This window comes from Nerophis lumbriciformis, linkage group LG04, assembly GCF_033978685.3.
Source record: "Nerophis lumbriciformis linkage group LG04, RoL_Nlum_v2.1, whole genome shotgun sequence".
Lineage (NCBI taxonomy): Eukaryota > Metazoa > Chordata > Actinopteri > Syngnathiformes > Syngnathidae > Nerophis > Nerophis lumbriciformis.
This window is the reverse complement of record NC_084551.2, coordinates 31,412,946-31,437,033: the sequence shown is the minus strand read 5'-3', so window position 1 is coordinate 31,437,033 and position 24,088 is coordinate 31,412,946. Positions and strand designations below refer to the sequence as shown.

The following is a 24,088-nucleotide window of genomic DNA, read 5'->3' as shown; positions in this document are numbered from 1 at the left end:
GATCCAACAGCAGCTAGCGACCTCTAGAGGGAGGAAACCACATTTGGAATAAAGGGTTTGCAGGTTAGCTCTTGGACAGTATTTGATCCCATTCTGTGTTGCAGAAGTACATCACGTTGTGGCTGGTGAGTGGAGGTCAAGCTCGAATAACTATGGAAAAAGTCGGCAACTTGTTGAGAATTGATTTAATATTTGAAGATGGAAACCGCCAAATAGAACAATAAAAGATTCAACTGAAACAAAGCAAATACTTTCCTGTATAGACAGTAAATACAATATATACAAAAATTAAATAACAGTACATGGAATTCAGTAGCCCCCTTTTTATAATAAAGACTAAAAGGCAGGAATAATTGAATTGCTAGCTAGGGTAATAATTTACAGTAAAAATAACAATAGTGATACACATTACGCTGGCAGAATAATAAAACCTGCATATTATCAAAGTTAAATTAGCAATACAGTATAAAGCAGCTTTGGTCAATGAAAAACTATACAATCTGTAATGCGTTCTCACACTTCACCTGTGGCCAAATACAATTTAACAAGAAAACAGCAAAAATAAACCATTAAGATCAGTCTGTTGTGCAGTTTTGTTATTTACAGGTTATAGCTATAAAATGTATTCTACTATACAGATAGTGTAACGACAAGAGATTAAAACCCTGAATCACATTTTGATGAAATTTGTGCACAGTGAACCACTACTCTGCAGCCTTTGTGGGGGGGGGGGATATTTTGGCATCAAATATATTGCAGACATTTCCTGAGCTTGAACAAGCACCCAGTAATTGAAGCCTCTTAATGTGTGATCATTAGCAGTGCAGATTTGGCAATTTCAGCAGTACCTGTGCTGAGAACATTTCATCAGAAGAAAAAAAATGCAAAAAGGCAATCGAGAATGTGCAAGGGATAACTAAATGAAAGTTCTTCTCCTGGACAGAGTTAGCTACACCAGGGGGTGGGGTTAGGCCATTAATGAAGAGCGGCCAGAGGAAGGATGAAATGTGGAGGAGGTTGCGGTAAGACGTAGAAGCCAAAGACTTGAGGCTGTGGCGGCGCTCTGGATGTGCAAACTGGGGGCATGTACTGGTACTGGTGGGGCCACATTGGTGCCGGATGGAAGAAATACTGAGGGTTTGCTGGAACCTGAAAATTGGAAAGAGTCCAAGACATTAATACAGTTGAAGAATTATCTTTCCCCTGTAACAAATATTTACTATACAGTACACATTGCCTACATACTCAATATAAGCTCTCAGGCGTGTGCCAAGAGAATGCTGGGAGGATTCTCAGCTTGCTGCATTTCTTCACAACGCTGTGTAATTACCTTTCAGTCAGGCAGGCTAATGTTGGCTGGGGCCTATTGTCTGTATAGTAATTAAATAATATTGACAACTTGTCAAATAACAACTTGTCACTTATGTGACACTGAAAAATAATTTCATCAAAGTAGTATGCATGTGGTTGACAACCACAACGTATCCCACTTGGTGTTAGGGATTTAAACAATAAACGATAATGATAACTGCGGTAAAACTCCAATGGTTATTACTAGAGATATCCCATAATGGCTTTTCTGCCGATATCCGATATTCCGATATTGTCCAACTCTTAATTACCGATACCGATACAGTCGTGGAATTAACACATTATTATGCCTAATTTTGTTGTGATGCCCCGCTGGATGCATTAAACAGTGTAACAAGCTTTTCCAAAATAAATCAACTCAAATTATGGAAAAAAAAAATGCCAACATGGCACTGCCATATTTATTATTGAAGTCACAAAGTGCTTTTTTTTTTAACATGCCTCAAAACAGCAACTTGGAATTTGGGACATGCTTTCCCTGAGATAGCATGAGGAGGTTGAGGTGGGCGGGGTTGGGGGGGTGTATATTGTAGCGTCCCAAAGAGTTATTGCTGCAAGAGGTTCTGGGTATTTTTCTGTTGTGTTTATGTTGTGTTACGGTGCGTATGTTCTCCCGAAATGTGTTTGTCATTCTTGTTTGGTGTGGGTTCACAGTGTGGCGCATATTTGTAACAGTGTTAAAGTTGTTTATACGGCCGCCCTCAGTGTGACCTGTATGGCTGTTGATCAAGTATGATTGCATTCACTTGTGTGTGAAATGCCGTGGATATTATGTGATTGGGCCGGCACGCAAAGGCAGTGCCTTTAAGGTTTATTGTCACTCTGTACTTCTCTCTACGTCCGTGTACCACTCCGTACAGCGGCGTTTTAAAAAGTCATAAATTTAACTTTTTGAAACAGATACTTTCCAATATCACATTTTAAAGCATTTATCGGCCGATAATATCGGCAGTCCGATATCGGACATCCCTAGTTTTTACTACCGTTTTAAACTACAATTATTGAAAAACCGTGATTAAAAACTGTGGAGTGTAGTTGCTGTGATCTGTGTGGAGGTGAGCAGGGGAGAGGTTTTATTTTCTTATTAATGCACATATGTTAAAAATGCAATTTCTATGATGATGTGCATTTATTAGGAAAAAAAAAGAATGAAGTTAAGAGCAAGGAAAAACATTTGTGTCAACTCTTTTCCCTGTTTACGCATTAAATGGCCATAAAATGCATTTTATCTGATCACTCGAACAAACTAAATGATATTACTAAATTAATCAATAGCGGAAGTCGTAAGACTCACAATTTGTAAGACTCACAATTTGCATACAACTCAAACATGTACCAGAACTATAAATCCTTTCCAACAATCAAAATAAAAGGTCTATGAATCCCCACATTGAAAAACAAAAATCAATACATCAATGTATCCCACAATACATCTTGTAGATTATCTCATGGGGCTTCTCATACACTAAAGAGGCATGTTTTCAGAGGAGTTGCAACAACTTGAGAAAAAGAAAAGAACATTAAGTCATTTTTGTGTTGTCCTTACAAGGTTATACTCATTCTAGCAATTCCAATGACCAATGAAACAGACCCTTTTTGGTTGTGTGTAAGATACAAGCAATATAACCTACCATGTTTTTGCCGTATCGGAATCTATTCGCTGCGTCTTTGCGGCCTTTCCGAGTCCTGGCCAGAGGCGGTATAACTTCGCCCATCGCCAACGCCTTCTTGACAGTCTTCTCTTTTTCTGACTCTTCTTGCTTTTTCCCACCCTTTGTCTCCTCCTCGGTGTCGCTGGATGCTGCAGAGCCGCAGTCAGATGACGTAGCAGAGTGATAATCTGAAGTGTCAAGGTTCAACACGGCCTTTGCTTTCTTTGTGTCTTCTTCTTTATCGCTGAAACAGGCTACTGTGAACGGATGGCTATTTTCTCCAGATCTGTGGAGGAAGGGGGCGGGTTATTTTACACACTCACATTCTCACCAGCTTTCATTCAGGTGTCATATTGCATCTTAGACAGTGACTCACCTCGCGCACACATTCAGTGGGTCGATCCACACGGTGACCTGCGGAGGAAGACTTAGATCACTGGTTGTGAGCTCACACTCCTCACATGCCTTGAGGAGCGCCTCATCATAGGGCATCCATTTATTTATACGGATACATCTGAAACACAAAGAAACATTGACGCTTTAGATCGCATTACTGATGTATGCAATTCCTGTTTGTAGAATTATGTTATTTTTAAAGCGGTCAAAAATAAGTTAACTCATAGGCATGTGTTATACTTGTATAGCGCTTTTCTACCATCAAGGTACTTAAACCGCATTGACACTATTTCCACATTCACACACACATTTACCCACTGATGACGGGAGCTGCCATGCAAGGCCCTAACCACGACCAATCAGGAGCAAGGGTGAAGTGTCTTGCCCAAAGACAACAGACATGACCAGCCGGGGATCGAACCAGGAACCCTCAGGTTGCTGGCACGGCCACTCTATCAACCGAGCCACACCATATAGTCACGCAATGTATTCAGATTTATTTCAAATTATTTTTTTACATTAATTTATTTTGAGCCCCTTTACATTAACAGCGAATGGTTGCCAGAAAGGTGGCGTGTGTATATCCTATAATGTTTATCTATTAAAAACACAATTGTTAAAAGGTCAATTATTTTCAAGTTGCTGCTGACGTTTAAACATGTCCTCTTAAACCAGTGCACTTTATTTCACATTTTGTTCTTTTGTGTTTTAGTTAGTTGAAGAATTCAGCATAGCTAAATGTTTTTTTTAAAGAAAATTGGAGATTATATTTGACTTTTCTTGAATTATTTTTAAGGATTTTTCCTTATCTCAAAACACCTCTTAAGTTGGGATCTTATGCAAAACCTACTTTTCTTACTTGTTGGTACTAGCTTTTGTGTATGTGGGATCCCCATCAGTCCAGAAAATTTAAAAACAAGGCATGGTGGAGATATTCAGTTCTGTCAAAGGGTATTTAAATTCATGGGTTAGTTTATGGGCCAAATTATATCAGGATATGAGTTTAGGTCCAAATCGCCCAGCCCTACACTCGTGTTAGCAACAGTGCTAGCACAGTTTAGGGATGTTCTGTTTAAAATGAGTGTTGCAGGAGGCCTTATGATGGCATTGTGTTTACATGTATTTCATGGTGCTACTAAATTTTTTGTACTACAACAAATTTTCTGTACTACAAATTGTTTTCATTTAGTAGCATTGGTGCTAAAAGTGAAAAAGTTAAGCGTAAAACACTATGCATTATCGCAGGTGGGGTCATATTGACCACACCCCGAGCCACGCCCCCACCACCACAGGTATCTTTGCAGTCTCGGAGAAACCCTGAATTATGCAAGGTGTTTGTCCCCACCAAGACCGGTAATACCACAAACTTGTATGACCCCCGTTATTGTTAAGTGGCAAATGTGATTTTAGAATTTAGTTTACATTGATTATTTTCCATGGTTGTGTTGACCTTTTGTTTCTGCCTTGATAACTGAGGGATTATAATCAGAGGAAGGTTAAATTTGAAAAAAAAACATTGACATTAAATATATTTTATCCCGGTTCTAATTTTAGATAGGTCATGGAAAAAAATGATCATTTATATTGTGCCGAACAGGACAAGCGGTAGAAAATGGATGGATGGATGAATATAAAACCCTTGTATCAGGGCTATTAAAATACATAATGAGGAGGGCCGCAGTTTCAAGAGCTCACAAGCTCTGGGACCGGACATCGAAATGTGGATGTTTCGTCAGAAAGAGCCCCCGCAGTTTGTATTATTTTGAGACAGCGTTTACTTAGTTATAAAGTAAACACATCGGCTTTCACACTGCACCGTCAATAACTTCCTTATTCTGCCCTCGCTACTCGTTTGCAGCGTGTGCAGATACTTAAAAGCATGAAGAAAAAGAAGCTCCAGTTTTTCTTGAGGACTGATCTTCCTTTTGAATGATTTTTCTTCCTTAGTTTTTTTTTTTACACTTCTTCCTTCAGTTAGGTTTGTAAGACTGAAAACAAAGATTAAATAAATATAACAAAAGTATAAAGTCCATAGTGAATTTTACATAAATAATCACTTATCACCATTAATGTTGTCACCAACGACTAGTCAAATTTAGCGCTACATGTATTAAAAGAGCATTACTCTCAAATATCAACACGATCACAAATACAAAACAAAGTCAGCAATCTCAATACAAAACAAACTAAATATCTTTATGAACAAATTATATCTACTTACAAATGTCTGACCAAGGATCGTGATGAATCTTACATGCTGGGATTTCTACCATTGTTGCTGCTTGTCTGGATCAATTTGTCGTTTAAAAACTTCCGCCAGGAAACAATGACTTGAGCACTTGCTTGGCACTTGCTTGGGGCAGAACATTCATACTTTGTTGTCCAGTCATAGTTAAAAGTCTGATTTTTGCAATTTATTTAGATTTTTTTTCCAGGGTTCAATGAGTAGTCTTATTTTACTCACCCCAATGCTGCTTCACTGTGACACACATGCCTTGCTGTTGCCCCCTTGCGGGGTGGCGGGAGTACTGCATACATGATCAACCCTAGTTTTAATGGTTTCATTAAGCCTCCTTGAGTGATGTTCAGCAGGCCGAATGAAAAGCTTTGGCGGGCCGAATGAAAAGCTTTGGCGGGCCGAACGTGGCCCGTGGGCTGCCAGTTGAATAGATCTGCCTTATACCGTGACACAGTTTTTAGCTGTATCGTCCGGCCTTAAATTCTACTAGACATTTTTTTAACATGCAAAGTCTACTAACCTGAATGCCTGTCCTTTGCTCGGGCTGTCTGGGTACCAGTGGTCCTCAAACTTGTCCAACAATAGTTTCTGGAGCTTCTCCGCAAACAACTGTGCTTTTGCGTCATCAAGCTTGCCACTTGCTACAGCCAGACGTTTGAAGAAGTTGACTCCGGCCTTCACCTCTCTCTTCATGGTGCCTGTGAAGACAGATGAGAAATCACTGACACTTGCACTTGTCAACAACTTAACTGTTTTATGAGAGTGAAATGTTATGTGTTAACTGACAGACTGCACTTAACAACTTAACTGTTTTTTGTGTGTGGGTAATGTTATGTGTTGTTTACTGACGGATGCATGTCCGAAATTATTTTCCATGATGACATAAAAGCTTCACAGTAGTGTGGAGGAGCATGAACTATTATAGGAGACAACAAATGTCCCTGCACAGTTGCCCATGAGCCTTGGATGAATTTCTGTCATGCATTCCTTAAGTTTTGAGCTAAATATGTCCTCAAGACATTTCATTAAGTACAACCACACAATCTCATGAGATCTAATAAAGTAACTGCTTTCATAAAGATGCTCAGTTTTGATTGTCGGACCAATAATTATTACCAAACAGATCTACACCCTTGCAAATTATAACTACAATAAACACTCCACTTCATCTACATTAGATTGTATGTCCAATGTGAAACAGGACAGATGCAACTTAGCCTGGGCCAAAGAACGCTTGAATGAAAACAAACAAGGATGCAACCTTCCCCACCCCCACACAACTATTATGACCTGTACACTGAGCAAGTTGTTTATCTTCTGATAGTGTGTCTGTTTGAGGCAGGCGCCAGTGTCAGCTCGACCGGGGGAGAGGAGCACGTTGACGAGAAAGGCCAAGGCGACTCCTACGGCAACGCCAAACGGTCTGAGAAACACTAATCCTGAAGCGCCTGCCGGAATGTGACACCTTGGTCTTTTGGTTATTAGGCCTTTGCAGCATGCCACTCATAATAACCTACTCAGTGGCCTAGTGGTTAGAGTGTCCGCCCTGAGATCGGTAGGTTGTGAGTAGGGATGTCCGATAATGGCTTTTTGCCGATATCCGATATTGACCAAACCCTTAATTACCGATACCGATATCAACCGATACCGATATCACCCGATACCAATATATACAGTCGTGGAATTAACACATTATGCCTAATTTGGACAACCAGGTATGGTGAAGATAAGGTCCTTTTTAAAAAATAAAAATAAAATAAGATAAATTAAAAACATTTTCTTGAATAAAAAAAGAAAGTAAAACAATATAAAAACAGTTACATAGAAACTAGTAATTAATGAAAATGAGTAAATTTAACTGTTAAAGGTTCGTACTATTAGTGGACCAGCAGCACGCACAATCAAGTGTGCTTACGGACTGTATCCCTTGCAGACTGTATTCATCTATATTGATATATAATGTAGTGAATGAGTGTGAATGGGGGAGGGAGGTTTTTTGGGTTAGTGTACTAATTGTAAGTGTATCTTGTGTTTATGTTGATGTAATTAAAAAAAAAAAAAAAATGATACTGATAATAAAAAAAACCTGATACCGATAATTTCCGATATTACATTCTAAAGCATTTATCGGACGATAATATCGGCAGGCTGGTATCGGACATTTCTAGTTGTGAGTTCAAACCCCGGCCGAGTCATACCAAAGACTATAAAAATGGGACCCATTACCTCCCTGCTTGGCACTCAGCATCAAGGGTTGGAATTGGGGGTTAAATCCCCAAAAATGATTCCCGGGCGCAGCACCGCTGCTGCCCACTGCTCCCCTCACCTCCCAGGGGATGGGGTCAAATGTAGAGGACAAATTTCCCCACACCTAGTGTGTGTGACAATCATTGGTACTTTAACTTTAACTTAATTGAGTGTGCATGTAAAGACAAAATATACAGTAGAATCTTCACAAAACTGAACCAAAATACACCTCGAAGGTCTAAAAGACCTGGTAGTTATCACATGTGGGGGCGTCAGCAAATCTTGCGACATTGTAACTCAAAAGGTCTGTTAAAAACCATAGAAGCAGAAATACAACTGACTGACATTAAAAGGGTCTGGCTCACTTCAAACTTCATTCATCAAATATCAACTACATACACAAATTAATGTTTAAAGGAGCCATATGCAATAATTCCATGTCAAGTCACCATTAAATGGCCCTGATATGTCAAAAGGCATGAATAAATCATGTTCTTTTCGAATACCTTTATAATTGATAACGGTAGTTCAGCCAGGATATGCTCATTCCATAGATTTACAGCCCCAAAATCTTGTTACTGTTTTCATGTTACCCGCCATCAACCGTTTGACCAACTACGACCCCTGTCAATTTGTCACATCCAGGTTGCCAGTTACGCACTGCCCTCTTTGTTGAGCAACTGCTAAGTTACTAAACATATCAGACCTTAGTAAATCTAAGAAGTGCTGTTACGATTCTCAACTTATTCATGACAATGCCAGGAGCAAAACGAGGATTTGTATCAGGGATGCCTTTGAAAGATGGAGACGATTGAAGGCGAGAAGATTTTTTCATCTGACGCCAAACTTGTAAAATTCCGCCTTGATAGGTACGTTTTTACATTTACGTTTTCTTATTACTTGTAATAAATGGCAATGGACATTTTGTATGTAAACTATATTGTTCAATACAGTCTATGATCTTGTCTAACAAAGCTAGTATGTTCGTGCAACAAATGCTTAGTGTGATGTGCTTAGTTCCTAGTGTAATGCTTATATTATAGCATGCTAGCCCGGTCAATGACACATCGACATACAGGGGAAATATATGCCCGTTAGCCTGTATGTCGACGTGTCATCCAACTGACAGGGCAAAATATAGTTTCGACAAATAAAACGTATACAGATATGGGTAGTTTCAGTGCCTATTTTGTTCTCAATATGCTGATATGTTGAAGAAATGGGCGCCAACATTAGCACGGCTGTCATCATGGCAATGTGAAACGTATGGAGACAGCCAAATTACATGATAAAATAATTCCTCATTCATGTAGCCTATAGGCATATCTTGGCTGCTAATATGCTCTACTTATTTTCACCAGTATAACCATTGCTAGCTTTGGTTGTTGAACATAATTGCACTACACGAGGGATGTAAGGATAAACTGCAGGCAAACTCCCGACGTAAAACTGCGAATGACAACCACACTTTAGTAAAGTCACAGACTGTGTAGCGCATGGCTGCCCAAACAAAGTGAAATTGTGCTAATACGCCACGGACCAAACACATTTTAAGCATACAGCACTTATATGTGAAGAGTTTAGCCCCATACCACCATGTTTAAAGAGGTGGAGATGGTCACTTTGGATAAATGGCAACTAATTAGCCTTGTGAACATGGAATCAATTATTGCGTTAGCTTGATATATGTCAATATTAAATGTTAACCTTGGTCTAGTGCTAGCTCGCTAGGTAGCTTAAACGGCAACATGAATACAAGAAACATAAGAGACATTCTTTCCTCAAAGGGGATTTGCACTTAAAAAAAGCCTATTCACAATCCCTATGTGAGACAAGAACACATTAAGTCTCTCTTTTTGTGTATTCTAAATCCCCAAAACACGCTGTAAAACCTCTAAAAAAACATTCAAAATCTCCGACAATACTCTATTCACTTGCCGTGACCTGTATATTGACCAAGAATGAGCAACATATAATAATAATAATAATAATAATAATAAGAACTAACACCGAGCAACGATTTTTAATAACAAGGCGCTTTGATTACTGAGGTAGCTCTTTACACACTGAGCTGCTGCAATGTCCCAGAGATGGGAAAAGTTTGTGGTGGATTATAAATCATGACTTGCACTTGTACAGTCGTGGCCATAAACCGAGAAGTTGGTGTTTATTAACCCCAGTGCTTTTTCACCCGAGGAGTGAGAATTAGGATGAATTCATCATATAAAACAGGGAACACAAGTCTTGTGCTGAAATATAAACATCATTCGTAGTTTGTATTTCTTTTTTAGCACTAGTGTTAAATTTCTTTGATAGCGTTTGTCTTAGTTATTGTCAACAACCTATTTTCCCCTGATGAAAATAATGCGTTAACTAATTAAAACAAAATGCACGTTGACAAAAACGATAACAAAATTAACTGACATTTTCATTGACGAAAAATGTTGACGAACGAAATTCAATCATATTTGTGTCTTGTAGATGGGTTGGACAAGTTTTGAAGTCTAACAGCGCACATATGAAAGAGGGGTTGGCGGATAGGTGCAAAGGAAAGCCAATCAGATGTTTTTCCTTGTAAGATGAGAAAGTTGAATTTCTCACCGTGAAAACAATACTGTGCGATTTAACATGTTCCACATCGTAATGTGTACACCTGAAGGACACATTTTATTTTTGACGCTATATGCTTCTGCTCTCCTGCATTCATAAACAAATTATGATGAAAGCATGCATTGTAATTAGGTTTGAGTTGAGTTTGAGTTTATTTCGAAAATGCAAGCATACAACATGATACATCACAATTTCCAGTTCCTCTTTTCAACATGTTCGAAAAGGAGTAGGTAGAAGCAGAGCTTATTTAATCCTACCCCTTTTCTTTTACATAACAGTTGCTAAAACTTTTGTTCACTTCCTGTTCTCAATTTATTCATAATATACTCCATAAGTAATCACAATAAAAATAAATAAATAATAAACAATACTCGGTGAAGTAAGTTATATTTCATATGGTGAGATGAGTAAGATTATTTTGAAAATGAATGGATGGATGAAATAAATTCAGAATGTTTATCATGGTTCTTCTTCTTTGTAAACACTTAAGTTTGAAGAGTTTCTTGAAGTGGATCATATTAGTACATTGTTTGATTTCTTTGCTTATTCCATTCCATAATTTAATACAGATATACTGAAGGTCTTGGAATTGGGGGTTAAATCACCAAAAATGATTACCGGCGCGGGCACCGCTGCTGCTCACTGCTCCCCTCACCTCCCAGGGGGTGGTCAAGGGTGATGGGTCAAATGCAGAGAATAATTTCGCCACACCTAGTGTGTGTGTGACAATCATTGGTAACGGTACTTTAACTTAAGTGTTGTATGTGCATACAAATGTTTTAAATTGAAATTTTCTCTTAAGATTATATTTCTCCTAATTTTTTGAGAAGAATTGTTGTATATTCTTGGGTAACCGGTTATAGTTTGCTTTGTGTATAATTTTAGCTGTTTGCAAACTCACTATGTCGTGGAATTTCAGTATTTTTGATTCAATAAATAAATGATTTGTATGTTCTCTATATCCAACATTATGTATTATTCTAACTCATCTTTTTTGTAACACCGTTAGTGAATGAAGTGGACTTTTGTAGTTATTTCCCCATATTTCTACACAATAACTCAGATATGGTAACACTAGCGAGCAGTAGAGAATATGAAGTGATTTTTGGTCTAGAACATGTTTTGCTTCATTCATTATTGACATGTTTCTTGCTACTTTATGTTGTATATTTTTTACATGAGATTTCCAGTTCAATTTATCATCAATCATACCTAGAAATTTGGTTTCATTCACTCTTTCAATTTCTATTTGTGTTTGACTTTCTCTTCTACGGTTACCAAATAGCATTATTTTAGTTTTACTGAGATTCAAAGATAGTCTGTTTTTGTCAAACCATCTTTTTAATTTGTTCATTTGTTCTGTTATTATTTGTATTAGCTTCTGTGTGTCCTCTCCTGAACAAAACGCTGTTGTATCATCCGCAAATAATACTAACTTGTAAATCTTTTGTAACTTTACAAATGTCATTTATATAGAGATTGAATAATTTTGGTGCTAGTATTGATCCCTGAGGTACACCACAGGATATATTTAGCGTTGTAGATGTGTGTGTTTGCCTAGCTTCACGTATTGTTTCCTGTTCGATAAATAACTTCTTATCCAGTTTAAGACCAACTCTCTGATGCCATATCGTTCTAGTTTTTTGATTAAAATATTGTGATTAATTGTGTCAAATGCTTTTGTTAAATCCATAAACACTGCTGCTGCACATTTTTTACTATCTATTGCATTGGTAATTTCTTCTGTAATTTCAAATAAAGCCACCGAAGTTGAAACATTAGCTCTGTATCCATATTGGTTCTCATCGAGTATTCAGATTTTTTTGTGTATTGTGCTTTTTCATCACATTGTTACGTGTCTAATAAAGATTTGATTAATTTATGATGTCTCAGGTGTGATTCACTACAATAGGGCCCCACAGCACACTGGATTCCAGTTAATTGCAATACCACAACACTGGATATTGTTCAGATAAGTTAAATTTAAGAACTTGCACTGAAAGCAACACTGTACGCGCATGTGTACTCTGTCGCGTTGCGCCGGCGGACGGAGGGGGACGGGGGTCTTAAACGGTGGCATTGTTGTGTGTGGACACGGATAAGGTTAGGTGTGATTTACCCTGGATAACCTTATATCTTTTAGGAATGGTTGAAAAGACAGTGTTGTATGTGGGAGACAGGTGGTGTGCCAGATTACCTCCTCCGTTCAGGCCAGACCACCTCCTCTGGTCAGGGATGGTTTTTCAACCTTGACATAGATGGCTTCCCTCACTCTTTCATACCAATATGTGAATCAGTGCATTCATTATTACACTGGATAGCATACACCAGACTATTTTTGTGGGTGTCGGGTGTCAGGTCTTTAGGATGCACTAGTCTCTGTCTCATCGTGTTGCCTGGTTTCAAGTGTACTGGGATGTTGTGTTGGTTAAAAATGATTCTGAGTCTCTCAGATAAACCTGATACATATGAAATGACAATATTTTTGCATATGTCACCTTTTCCTGCTCATCCACTCTGTTCTTGTTATTTCTGGAACTAGATGCACTTTTCACAAATGCCCAGCTGGGGTGAACACAGTTTTTGAGGGGTCTGTGACACATCCCTATGTCCCTGTCCTTTCAACCATTCATAAAAGACTCTGCAATTTAGCCTTTAACAGGAGTTGGAAACATTCTGGTCACAGAAGGTGACCAGGATGCCATTGATGCCATTAGTTTACTACTGAATGGAATGCCAACGTTCTGCCACAATACCTCAATGCGAGGGGACATTACACTTCAACGACTGCCGTTGGCTTTGACAGTAGGATTGCTCGTTTGCATCAAAGCAGTTGTTTTTCTCATTACAATAGGGCGAAACCATCCTTGCCCAGGAACACCCTCCTGGTTTTTGGATTATAAATATTTAGGGTTTTGGCACCAGCCGCTAGACTAGATCTGACCAATCTAAGACTATGAGCATGAACTGATGAAGCCTATTTGGATCAGAGGTGAAACGTCTCTTAAGACGAACCAAACAGTCCAGTTGCGATCGATTGAATGCCCTGAAATTACAATGACCTGGAAGAATGATAACATTCATAGACATAGCTGTCGTCTCTCACTATGATTATTAGTAAGGATTGTTAATGTAAATAATGTTGCGCCCAAAAGTCCTAGCAATGCTTAGAATGGGCAAAATACAGTAAATATTACAAGTCATTATAAATGTGCCTGTTACTACATTACATACATATTTACAGCATGTGTATGAAACATTATTGGAGGTTTTTGGATCATATCCCATTACAGACCATTTTGCTAGGTTTCTTTTTCCTGATTTAGAATGCACAAAAAAGAGACTATATGAGAATATGTCAGTACGCCTGTGATTAAAGGCTGTATAAATAAAGCTTTATTAATTGCGTTACTATCACACAAGGATTGTGAATGATAGACAACATTTCAAAACAAGTGCAGTTTCCCTTTAAAACGCCACTAAACACCTTCCTGTTTTCTCTCCATTACGTGTGTCAGGCCTAATATGAGCAAGTACTCTTACTTTAATTAACCAATTACTTAAATTAATTCACTTCACATTTTGTTTTGAGAGCAGCCTCACAGAAAGGACAGTGTTTGCCTTACACTGTTTGATGATATGCTGTTGCCTGTGATGCAACCCCCTCAGACTCAACAGTTGGCCTGGGCTTGAGAAGCAATAAAATGGACCAAGACATGGACCAAGAGAGAAACATGTTTGGTCTCAGTTTTCTGTTGGGGTGGAAAAAATCAAAAATTAAAATAAATGAAATTGTCTCCCGCAACTTATTTTTAGGTAAACTGGGTAGCGCATCAAGTTGTTGATGCACTACCCAGTTACATAAATTTGTTTTGCACCACCCCGCAAACAAAATAAGCCTATCCCAGCGCTTGGTTGTTCATCTTGTTACATACCTGGCCTGTCACTTGTAACACTGATAGATAACTTGCTTATTTCCCTTGCTTCTCAACTTTCAGATAAAGGCAACCTTGTACTTGAATTTGCCCTGGAGCTGCGTTAATGTAACTGAAAACGGATAAAATGTGGCTGACGAAATAAATTGAGTGTGGGATTACAATGTATCCTTGAAAGAAACAACAAAAAACAGTTTCATATTTTTTTTATCAAGTACATATTTATAGAAGTGAGTAGGCCTTAGAACACCATACATCAATCAATGTGTATTTATATAGACCTTAAGCACATGTGTCTCAAAATGATCGCACATAGGACAAGGAACAATGGTGTCTAAGAGGAAAGGGGGGTTGTGCATTGTCAGCAGAATTGTATCCTTGTTTACATGCTTTGGATCCCCTTTTGTATAAGCGTTGTAGGAACATACTTGTTCCACTACTTCACTTTCAAGCTTGCTCAGCCCTACGGCTGCACGATTAAAAGAAAACCTAATTACGATTTTTCTCACCAAAAATGCGATCACAATATGCAATAATCCACTTTTAAAAATATTTTTCTGCATTAGTGCAAATTAAACAGATGTGCTGTCTATCATTCACAATCCCTATAAAAGACATGAACACAATGTTATTTTTAATGCATTCTAAGTCGGAAATAAATGAATACACAAAAAGTCCGCTAACAATGTAGTCAATGGGGGCGCTCTATTTCGCCCACAAAACCCTCTAAATGACCATCCAAATATATTTACACATATCGTGACCTGAATATTACCCAAATATTAGCGATGTTATTATAAACACTAACGCAGACAAACTATTTCTTAGCGGTGCAATGATAACAGACAGCTAAGCAAGTAGCACTCTGCTGCCTTTCCTGTGAGCCGTCAGAAATCTCCTGCCTCTCCCGCATCATCGCGTCTAGTCAAAGTTATTTTAGATTATAAATCATCAGGAGAATTTAACCATACATCTGGAAGTTGTTCAACTGTGACATTCAATGTGTACCCGGAGATGGAGAGAAACACACAACCGAAGATGGTGTCTGCAGGGAGACTTTTTTCCTTGTTAACTCTTAGCGTGCATCATGATTAATTGTTCATCTAAACGGGAAGATAAGGAAGTAAGAGCAGACATTGTACAGTAAGCTATCATTTTATTGTGTTTGTATTTCTCGTTTAGCACTTCACAATACTGCTACATGATGCTTAGTGTTTTACTGCAGCTGGATCTGTTTGGCAGAGCTTCTAAAACTTGTAGATCATCCTCCTTTTATTCAAGATAAAAAATATAAGGATATGGATCATAATTTTTCCCAAAGTAATCATTGTTGGCTCTCAAAGTCTACATGTTTTACATTGTTGAAAGGGTTCTGTGGTTCCTACCTCTACGTCACGCGATCATGTGGCTCAGGAATATCCATGAGATTGGTACTATTTTGATCATATCAATTTACTCGCAAACTTTGGAAGTCTTTAGGTGTCATAAATCAGATTTATATAAATAGCTTCAATATGGAGGCAACTTGTTTTTCCACTGTACTGGTACTTTAAAATGGAATCGTTATTCCAAATAGGAGATAATCATTTAATATTCACTTTAAAAAAAAAAAAAAATCGAGATAAACGATTTAAGTCATTTGTTGGCAGATTTTTCCATTTTTGATTGCATTTCATTAAATACACGCAATTAACAATGATCGTGGTGGGTTATTATTGTTCCAGAGAGATGTGTAAATGTGGTTTTGAAGACATTCTGTGTATATATTAGGGCTGGGCGATATATAGAGTTTGTAAGATATATCAATATATTTTTAAACAAGATAAGAATTAAGAAAATATCGTAATATCGATATAATTTATTTCACATTAAAATGACCAAATACCGCTTATTTTTTGTGTTACTTGATTCTCCCCAGCTCCCCACTCCCTCTCATGGGCTACTAAACCCCTGCCCTTCCAAGACATGCTTGCACGTATAAGAACATCTATGATTGGTTGGTTGTTTACAATGATGAGTTACGTTTGGTTGAGATTAAGGCAAAATATTAGAGACAGGCCAATCAGAAGCAAGACAGGGCGGGTCATGGAACTAGGAAGGGAAATCACAACAGACATCCCAAATGACGACGAGAGAGTCGTAGAAGAGAAGAGGGAATGTTCAAGCGGGCGATTTATATATTAAAAAAACAAGTGGAAGATGACAGAGGGATTCTCTTCCTTAGATTTTTCTGTTAGCGATGTAGACAACGTCCAGGAAACCCACACAGCGTCTACTTGGCCACATTTGGACAAATTTATGCGCCTGGATAAAACATTCATTTGAGTTGTTTACCATGTAAGCCAAAATCAAAACTGTTCTCCAGTTGCCAAGCCCGGGCATATTTCGCACGAGAAATGCTGCCAAAAATGTATGCCAAATTGAGGAAGATCATAGCTGCACAATTACGTAAAGTCACTTACTTGGCGCTGACCAGAACCGTACGTGTGTGACAGTGCATGCCTACAAATGTATTTTTTATTTGATACATGTTTAATACATTTTGTATTATTTGCACAGCCATGTTATTTATTTTACGTAGATATAATATTTTTCTATTTTATTTAAATCACACCCACAGGGGTGTCGAGCTCTACTCTGTTCTTTGGACATGTGGCTGAGAAAGTTCATGCAGGGGAAGGTTTGAAGCAAGATACATTTGACCAAATTTCCTTGAGCTCATTATAGTCAAATCATGGACTACAATGCTTGCAAAGGGGTTGTGGACAACTTAGACCAAGTAGGCAGAATTATGCGTAAATTATTTGCTATTTTATGTTTATATTTTAGTGTATGGTGTATATTTACATTTTGGTCAGTTTTGGGAGAGTTGCTAATCCTTAGATACCAGAGGAGAGGAAGGAAGAATCCCTACTATCATTACTACTACCATTATTTCTGCTACTATCATCACGGTTACTGTCTGATGTATGATTATTGGAAATAAAGTAGACTATGTTTGGATCAAAGCAAAAAAAGGATGTTTGTCATCCAATTAGATATTTATTTTGCAGTTCTGTGCTAATTACTCCTGCGCCTAAGGCCACAAAGGTTGGCCATGGGACATGATATACATGTTATGCTACAATGCATATGTACTTCGACTGTGGATCGTGCATGGAACAGCACCAGGTGCTACAGGCGGCGTCTATTTTTGGAGGATGTAGCAAGAGCGCTCAACGCCCGAGCAGTGGCAAGTAGACAATGTGTCTCCCAAGGAAACAATGTTTGTTCTGGACCAAAGGAATGGAGAAACAGTGCACCAAACGTGCAATAATTACCGGTATTTGTAAACAGCACATGAAATCTGTTTGTGACTTTTGTTTATAAATTCAGTTTATAGTATGCCTAGGCCGATAACAATATATTGACTTAAAAAGTATTACCGATAAACGATATTGTCAACATTATTTTGAAACCAAATTAACCACTGATGAAGTACATAATAATGCCAAGTATACCCTTTCAAATGCAGTAAACTTGTATTTCTCGTATATTTTAACATTGTAATGTAAACTTTTAAATATCCAAGTTATATAAAACAAACAAATAATAAATATTAAATATACTTTTGCACTTGATTAAACATCACAACCAAAAGCAATAAAATGGGTTCTGTCTCTTTAAGGGGCGAGTGGAGGACCTTCAAATATACACAACCAAAACAAATAATATGGCTAAATGAAGTTATTATGACTAAAATCCACAGGTACTTTAAGCCACCCACCTCTAAAATAAATAGACAATATACTTTCTTGGCAAGGACACATTAAATATTGTTCTGGCTTCATGAGAGCTATATTTCTATTCTTTCAATGTGAATACTGTAATCTTAGTTGTTTAGACAGTTATGATCTTAAATGGGATTGTGCTGAAAATCTTAATTTTCCCTTAGGGATTATTAAAGTATTTCTGATTCTGATGTGTTTTTTTTTAATAGGGAAATATGTCAATGTAGCGTTTAAGTTAGCTAGCAAGCTAACGCTAGTCGGTCCATAGTTTTATCCAAATGCGGTTATCAATCACGGTATTTTGATAATTTTAAATTATTACGGTAATACTAACCATTGGGAGTTATACAGCGGTTCTTATTACCGTTTAAGTGCATGTATTACAAACGCCTGCAGCTGCTGTGAAAAATTATCATTCTGCGCTCTTGTAGCCCGTAACAATGCATGCATATGACTGTTATCGAGGCTGGCAAACTTAAGATTTAATTTTCATTTAGCGTTCGGTTAATTGACTTATCGAACGTCGGCCCATGTCGAATACATAGTATTATTATATAGCCTACTTTGAAAGTGTTGTTCTGTTGTGTTCAGATGTAGCTGATGGTTTGTATTTTGTTACCGTGTTTGCCAGGTTTTTGATAAATTGTTACTTCATGAAAATCAGTGTTGTTGTGAATTATTACCATTTCAAGGGTGCCGACACCTAATCGCAAATATACCACTCTGCAATTAATTTTTGGAAATGATTGCATACGTTGTGTTTTTCCCATGCTAAAAATAGTATGTACTTTTGTTTTTTTTTCCAAAAACAGAATACAACATAAGAAATAAACATAATCTACTATCTATAGATAGGTCTGAAGCTGATTAAAGATTTGAAGTGTTTAAAGTAAAAAAACAAAACATTCATGACTTACGTTTATGAATTAGTTCATTTTTCAGCAAGAAGAGTTAGTGTGAGTTTTTGGAAAAACGGTCATTGTCCAAAAATAGAAATGCATCAAAATCAGTGTCATGAATAATTGACCTATTAAAGGCTGTAATTACCTTATCTAAAAGTATTCCACATTGCTACTAATTTTTGGAAATATTGTATATTTTTTGTTTTCCCCAAAAACTAAAAGTTGTTTTCTTTACAAAAAAAAGAAAAAGTATTAAACATAAAAAAAAACTTCCATATACAGTATTTTCTGGACTAGAGCACACAGACACTGGACTATAAGCCGCAGATATATACGTCGCTAAATGAGCCAACTACACAGAAAGATTCTGTAAATGTTTATTTACATACCTCAATTGTTTCCACGCGGCTGATCAAACAGAACAGAAGTTATCGTCATAAACCCACTAGCTGCAGAAGCAAGCTTTCCAATCAGCTAAACAGACTCAATAAGTCCACGGTGACGTCTTGGTGAGTTTACTGACAAATTTGTGAAACAAACAATACAAAAATAATGCCATTGTAAGTTAACAATACCAACAGACACCGGTAAACGTTTTAGCATATTAGCTAATCCTAACGACGCTACAGTCATTACATTACAATAGTACGTACAAATATGCATAAAAACACTCCTACAGACATAACACATGGGACGGTTTAGTAAGTATAAACGGCTTCAGTTACACTGTAAAACTTCAAACGTTGCTTGGAGTTATGAATGAAGACAAATAAAAAACTGAACGGCACTCTACTTCTGGTTGAAAGCAGTAAATCGATGGACACTGCATCACCTGCACTGAGTGAACTCTTCCAAAAGATGGCGCCACAGCACAAACAATAAAACACTTTCTCAGTATATTTGCTTGTTTTATGGAAACATTTTATTATGGTCTTCAGCGAAGAAAAATCCATAAATTAGCTGCAACGTCTTGTAAGCCTCAGGTGTCAAGTGTTTTAAAATGTTTCGGGATGGGTTGATTGGCAACACTAAATTGGCCCTAGTGTGTGAATGTTGTCTGTCTATCGGTGTTGGCCCTGTGATGAGGTGGCGACTTGTCCAGGGTGTGCACTGCCTTCCGACCGAATGCACCTGAGATAGGCTCCAGCACCCCCCGTGACCCCGAAAGGGACAAACGGTAGAAAATGGATGGGTGGATGTTTGCTTACTAATAAAAGACAAGTTGTCTCATCCATTCATCCATCCATCCATCCATCCATCCATTTTCTACCGCTTATTCCCTTTGGGGTCGCGGGGGGCGCTGGAGCCTATCTCAGCTACATATGTTCACTATTTTATTTAAGGCCAAACTTGCAATAAGAAACATGTGTTTAATGTACCGTAATATTTTTTGTTAAAATAAAGCCAATAATGCCGTTTTTTGTGGTCCCCTTTATTTAGAAAAGTATCGAAAATAATTTTGGTAATATACCAAAATATTGGTATTGGGACAACACTAGTTCATTTTTTCTTATGGGGAAATCTGTTTCACTCTACGAACGTTTCGGTCGGTGAACCATGTTCAAGAACCAATTAAGTTTGTAGAGTGAGGTTCCACTGCATTTTTAAATTTTTAAAACATACATCACCAAAAATGTTAAAATAAAAAGGCAAACACGTGTCACATGTCAAATATGTGGCCCCTGAGTCAAAAAGTTTGGATCACCCTGCTTTACTTATTTAAGATAACCAAAAGTCTTTGATCTTCTGATTACAACGGTAAAAAAAATATTGAGAAATTTATATAAAAAAAAAAAAGGGTTACTTGTGTTATTTGTATAAGTACATTATGATTACAGTAGTGATTATATTGGTATTAAAATATTGCTCACAATATTGTTTAACTGCATTAATTTTTGGGAGTATTTTACATCCAGCAAAATTAGGGATGTCCGATAACGCCTTTTTGCCGATATCCGCTATTCCGATATTGTCCAACTCTTTAATTACCGATACTGATATCAACCGATACCAACCGATATATACAGTCGTGGAATTAACACATTATTATGCCTAATTTGGACAACCAGGTATGGTGAAGATAAGGTACTTAAAATTTTTTTAATTAAAAACATTTTCTTGAATTAAAAAAATAAAATAAAACAATATAAAAACAGTTACATAGAAACTAGTAATTAATGAAAATGAGTAAAATTAACTGTTAAAGGTTAGTACTATTAGTGGACCAGCAGCACGCACAATCATGTGTGCTTACGGACTGTATCGATATATATTGATATATAATGTAGGGACCAGAATATTAATAACAGAAAGAAACAACCCTTTTGTGTGAATGAGTGTAAATGGGGGAGGGAGGTTTTTTGGGTTGGTGCACTAATTGTAAGTGTATCTTGTGTTTTTTATGTTGATTTAATAAAATTAAATTAAAAAAACAACAACAAAAACCGATACCGATAATAAAAAACCGATACCGATAATTTCCGATATTACCTTTTAACGCATTTATCGGCCGATAATTATGGCAGACCGATATTATCGGACATCTCTAAGCAAAATGCGTAATCTAGGTAGTTTTAGGTTCATTTGAGGATGTTACAGTCCACTTGCGTCAGTGCAAACATTATCATAAAATGTACATGCTAACAAGTGATATAAAACAGCTTTGTGACAAAGCGATTTGTTAGTGTTACTAGTTTTGGTTCCTGCTTAATCGTATCGTGGGGGTCGCACTTCGGACACCACTGTACTAATCACCCAACAAACTTGTTCAGGTATCAAACAAAGGAAGATAAAAGACAACTACGAAGCAGCAACACGTGTCGGTGCTCGGACGTTGAGAAGCCAGAAAAATACAAAACGTATACTTTTTGTCTTTCATTCCAAGGGGGAAATCCCCCAGTTAATGAAGCATCATAAACTACTTTATGAGACACATCAAAGAACATAAAACATCTGAATGTGCGCGCAACTTCTTTGCTCCCATCTTCTTAAGGAACATAGAAAATAATCTTAAATATGTAATAAAAATGTTGGTAAGCCAGTTCAAATGAAAAATAAACATCGGAAAATATTTAACAAAAGCTCTGTAACTTACCGTTGAGTAGAATAGTTTTAAGCGTCCTTAGCCGGTCACCGTCGTGTGAGGTCGTGGCTGTGGGTTGACTCTCTGTGCTGATGAGTTGAAGTGAGTTGGAGTTATTGTGCTCTGCACATGTTGCTTCCTTCTTCTCGCCTTGTGTGCCAGCAAACGCAACATTACCGTCAATGTGACTCACTTCCGCCCACGACAGTTGTAGTGAGCTGGCGCTGACGAAATCCCTGGTAGCCACGCCCACGCCGCGTCTTATAAGGGCAAAGCAGGTAACCCGCAAGACTGTCACGACCGGATACGCACAGCAAATCTGATCGTTTCACGCATGCTCGAATAAAACGTCACTTCCTTTCTAACATTTCTTTTATGACTGTGCTTTTATGACGTCACGTGCTTTGATGTTTTAATGTTTTGTTTTGTGTAAAAAACTAATTTTTGTTTTGTGTAAAAAAGAATAGCTTAAAATAGAACAAGGTTATGAAAATGAACTAAGGGTACATTAAAAAAATTAGGAGTATAATTATATGGTATGCTTGAAATGTGTAATGTCTTGCGATTTATGTATTATTTTGTATCATGACCTGTTGAATGTTTACTGTATTAACCTGCCTTAGGACGGATGAAAATTAGCTACTGAGCTAACTCCGGCATATTTACATTGTTGCTCTATGTTGATGAATATGCATTGTTCTAATTCAAATAAATAAATAGATAAATAACCAATCGGTCATTGCATAGATGACGCACTTGAGCCCATCGAGGAATTAAAAAAAAAAGTTTTTCAAACGAGTTGGCTTAACAAAAATATATAGACTTGTTGTTGTCAGTATTGTGAATTGATTTATTTGATGTCACTAAAGGAGTAAAAAAAATATCAATTTCTTTGCCCATTAGGGCTGCTGAACACATTGTTTGGGTTTCTGTACGGATCCGTACGGTTTCAAAATAAATACTGTTTCTTGCTGCTACTTGATCTTAGCGCTGCTTCTGATACCGTCGATCCTAACATTTTATTAGAACTAGAGATGTTCGATAATATCGGCCTGCCGATATTATCGGCCGATAAATGCGTTAAAATGTATTTATTAAAATCAACATAAAAAACACAAGATACACTTACAATTAGTGTACCAACCTAAAAAACCTTCATCCCCCACTACACTCATTCACACAAAAGGGTTGTTTCTTTCTGTTATTAATATTCTGGTTTCTACATTATATATCAATATATATCAATACAGTCTGCAAGGGATACAGTCCGTAAGCACACATAATTGTGCGTGCTGCTGGTCCACTAATAGTACTAACCTTTAACAGTTAGTTTTACTCATTTTCATTAATTACTAGTTTCTATGTAACTTTTTTTTATATTGTTTTACTTTCTTTTTTATTCAAGAAAATGTTTTTAATTTATTTATCTTATTTTATTTTATTTTTAAAGTACCTTATCTTCACCATACCTGGTTGTCCAAATTAGGCATAATAATGTGTTAATTCCACGACTGTATATATCGGTTGATATCGGTATCGGTTGATATCAGTATTGGTAATGAAAGAGTTGGACAATATCGGAATATCGGATATCGGCAAAAAGCCATTATCGGACATCCCTAATTAGAACGTATCAAAACACATATTGGTATGTCAGACTTAGCCTTTTCTTGGTTTAAGTCCTATCTTACTGACAGGATGCAGTGCGTTTCCCATAACAAGGTGACCTCTGAGTATGTTAGGTAACGTGCGGAGTTCCACAGGGTTCGGTTCTTGGCCTTGCACTCTTCAGCATCTAGCTGCCGCTAGGTGACATAACACGCAAATATGGTGTTAGCTTTCACTGTTATGCTGATTACACCCAACTCTACATGCCCCTAAAGC

At 37.4% G+C, this 24,088-nt stretch overlaps 1 protein-coding gene across 1 annotated transcript; it reads right to left on the bottom strand.

Moving 5' to 3' along the window:
• Positions 1-170: 170 nt before the first annotated feature.
• LOC133599504 (maternal B9.15 protein) lies at positions 171-22,508 on the bottom strand. The gene is made up of 5 exons (XM_061952321.1): positions 22,217-22,508; positions 6,179-6,356; positions 3,400-3,537; positions 3,003-3,309; positions 171-1,149 (listed from the first exon to the last, which is right to left on the bottom strand). The coding sequence occupies exons 2-5, from the start codon at positions 6,349-6,351 to the stop codon at positions 976-978; spliced, it is 792 nt and encodes a 263-aa protein (XP_061808305.1). The 5' UTR covers positions 6,352-6,356; positions 22,217-22,508; the 3' UTR covers positions 171-975.
• Positions 22,509-24,088: the final 1,580 nt, after the last annotated feature.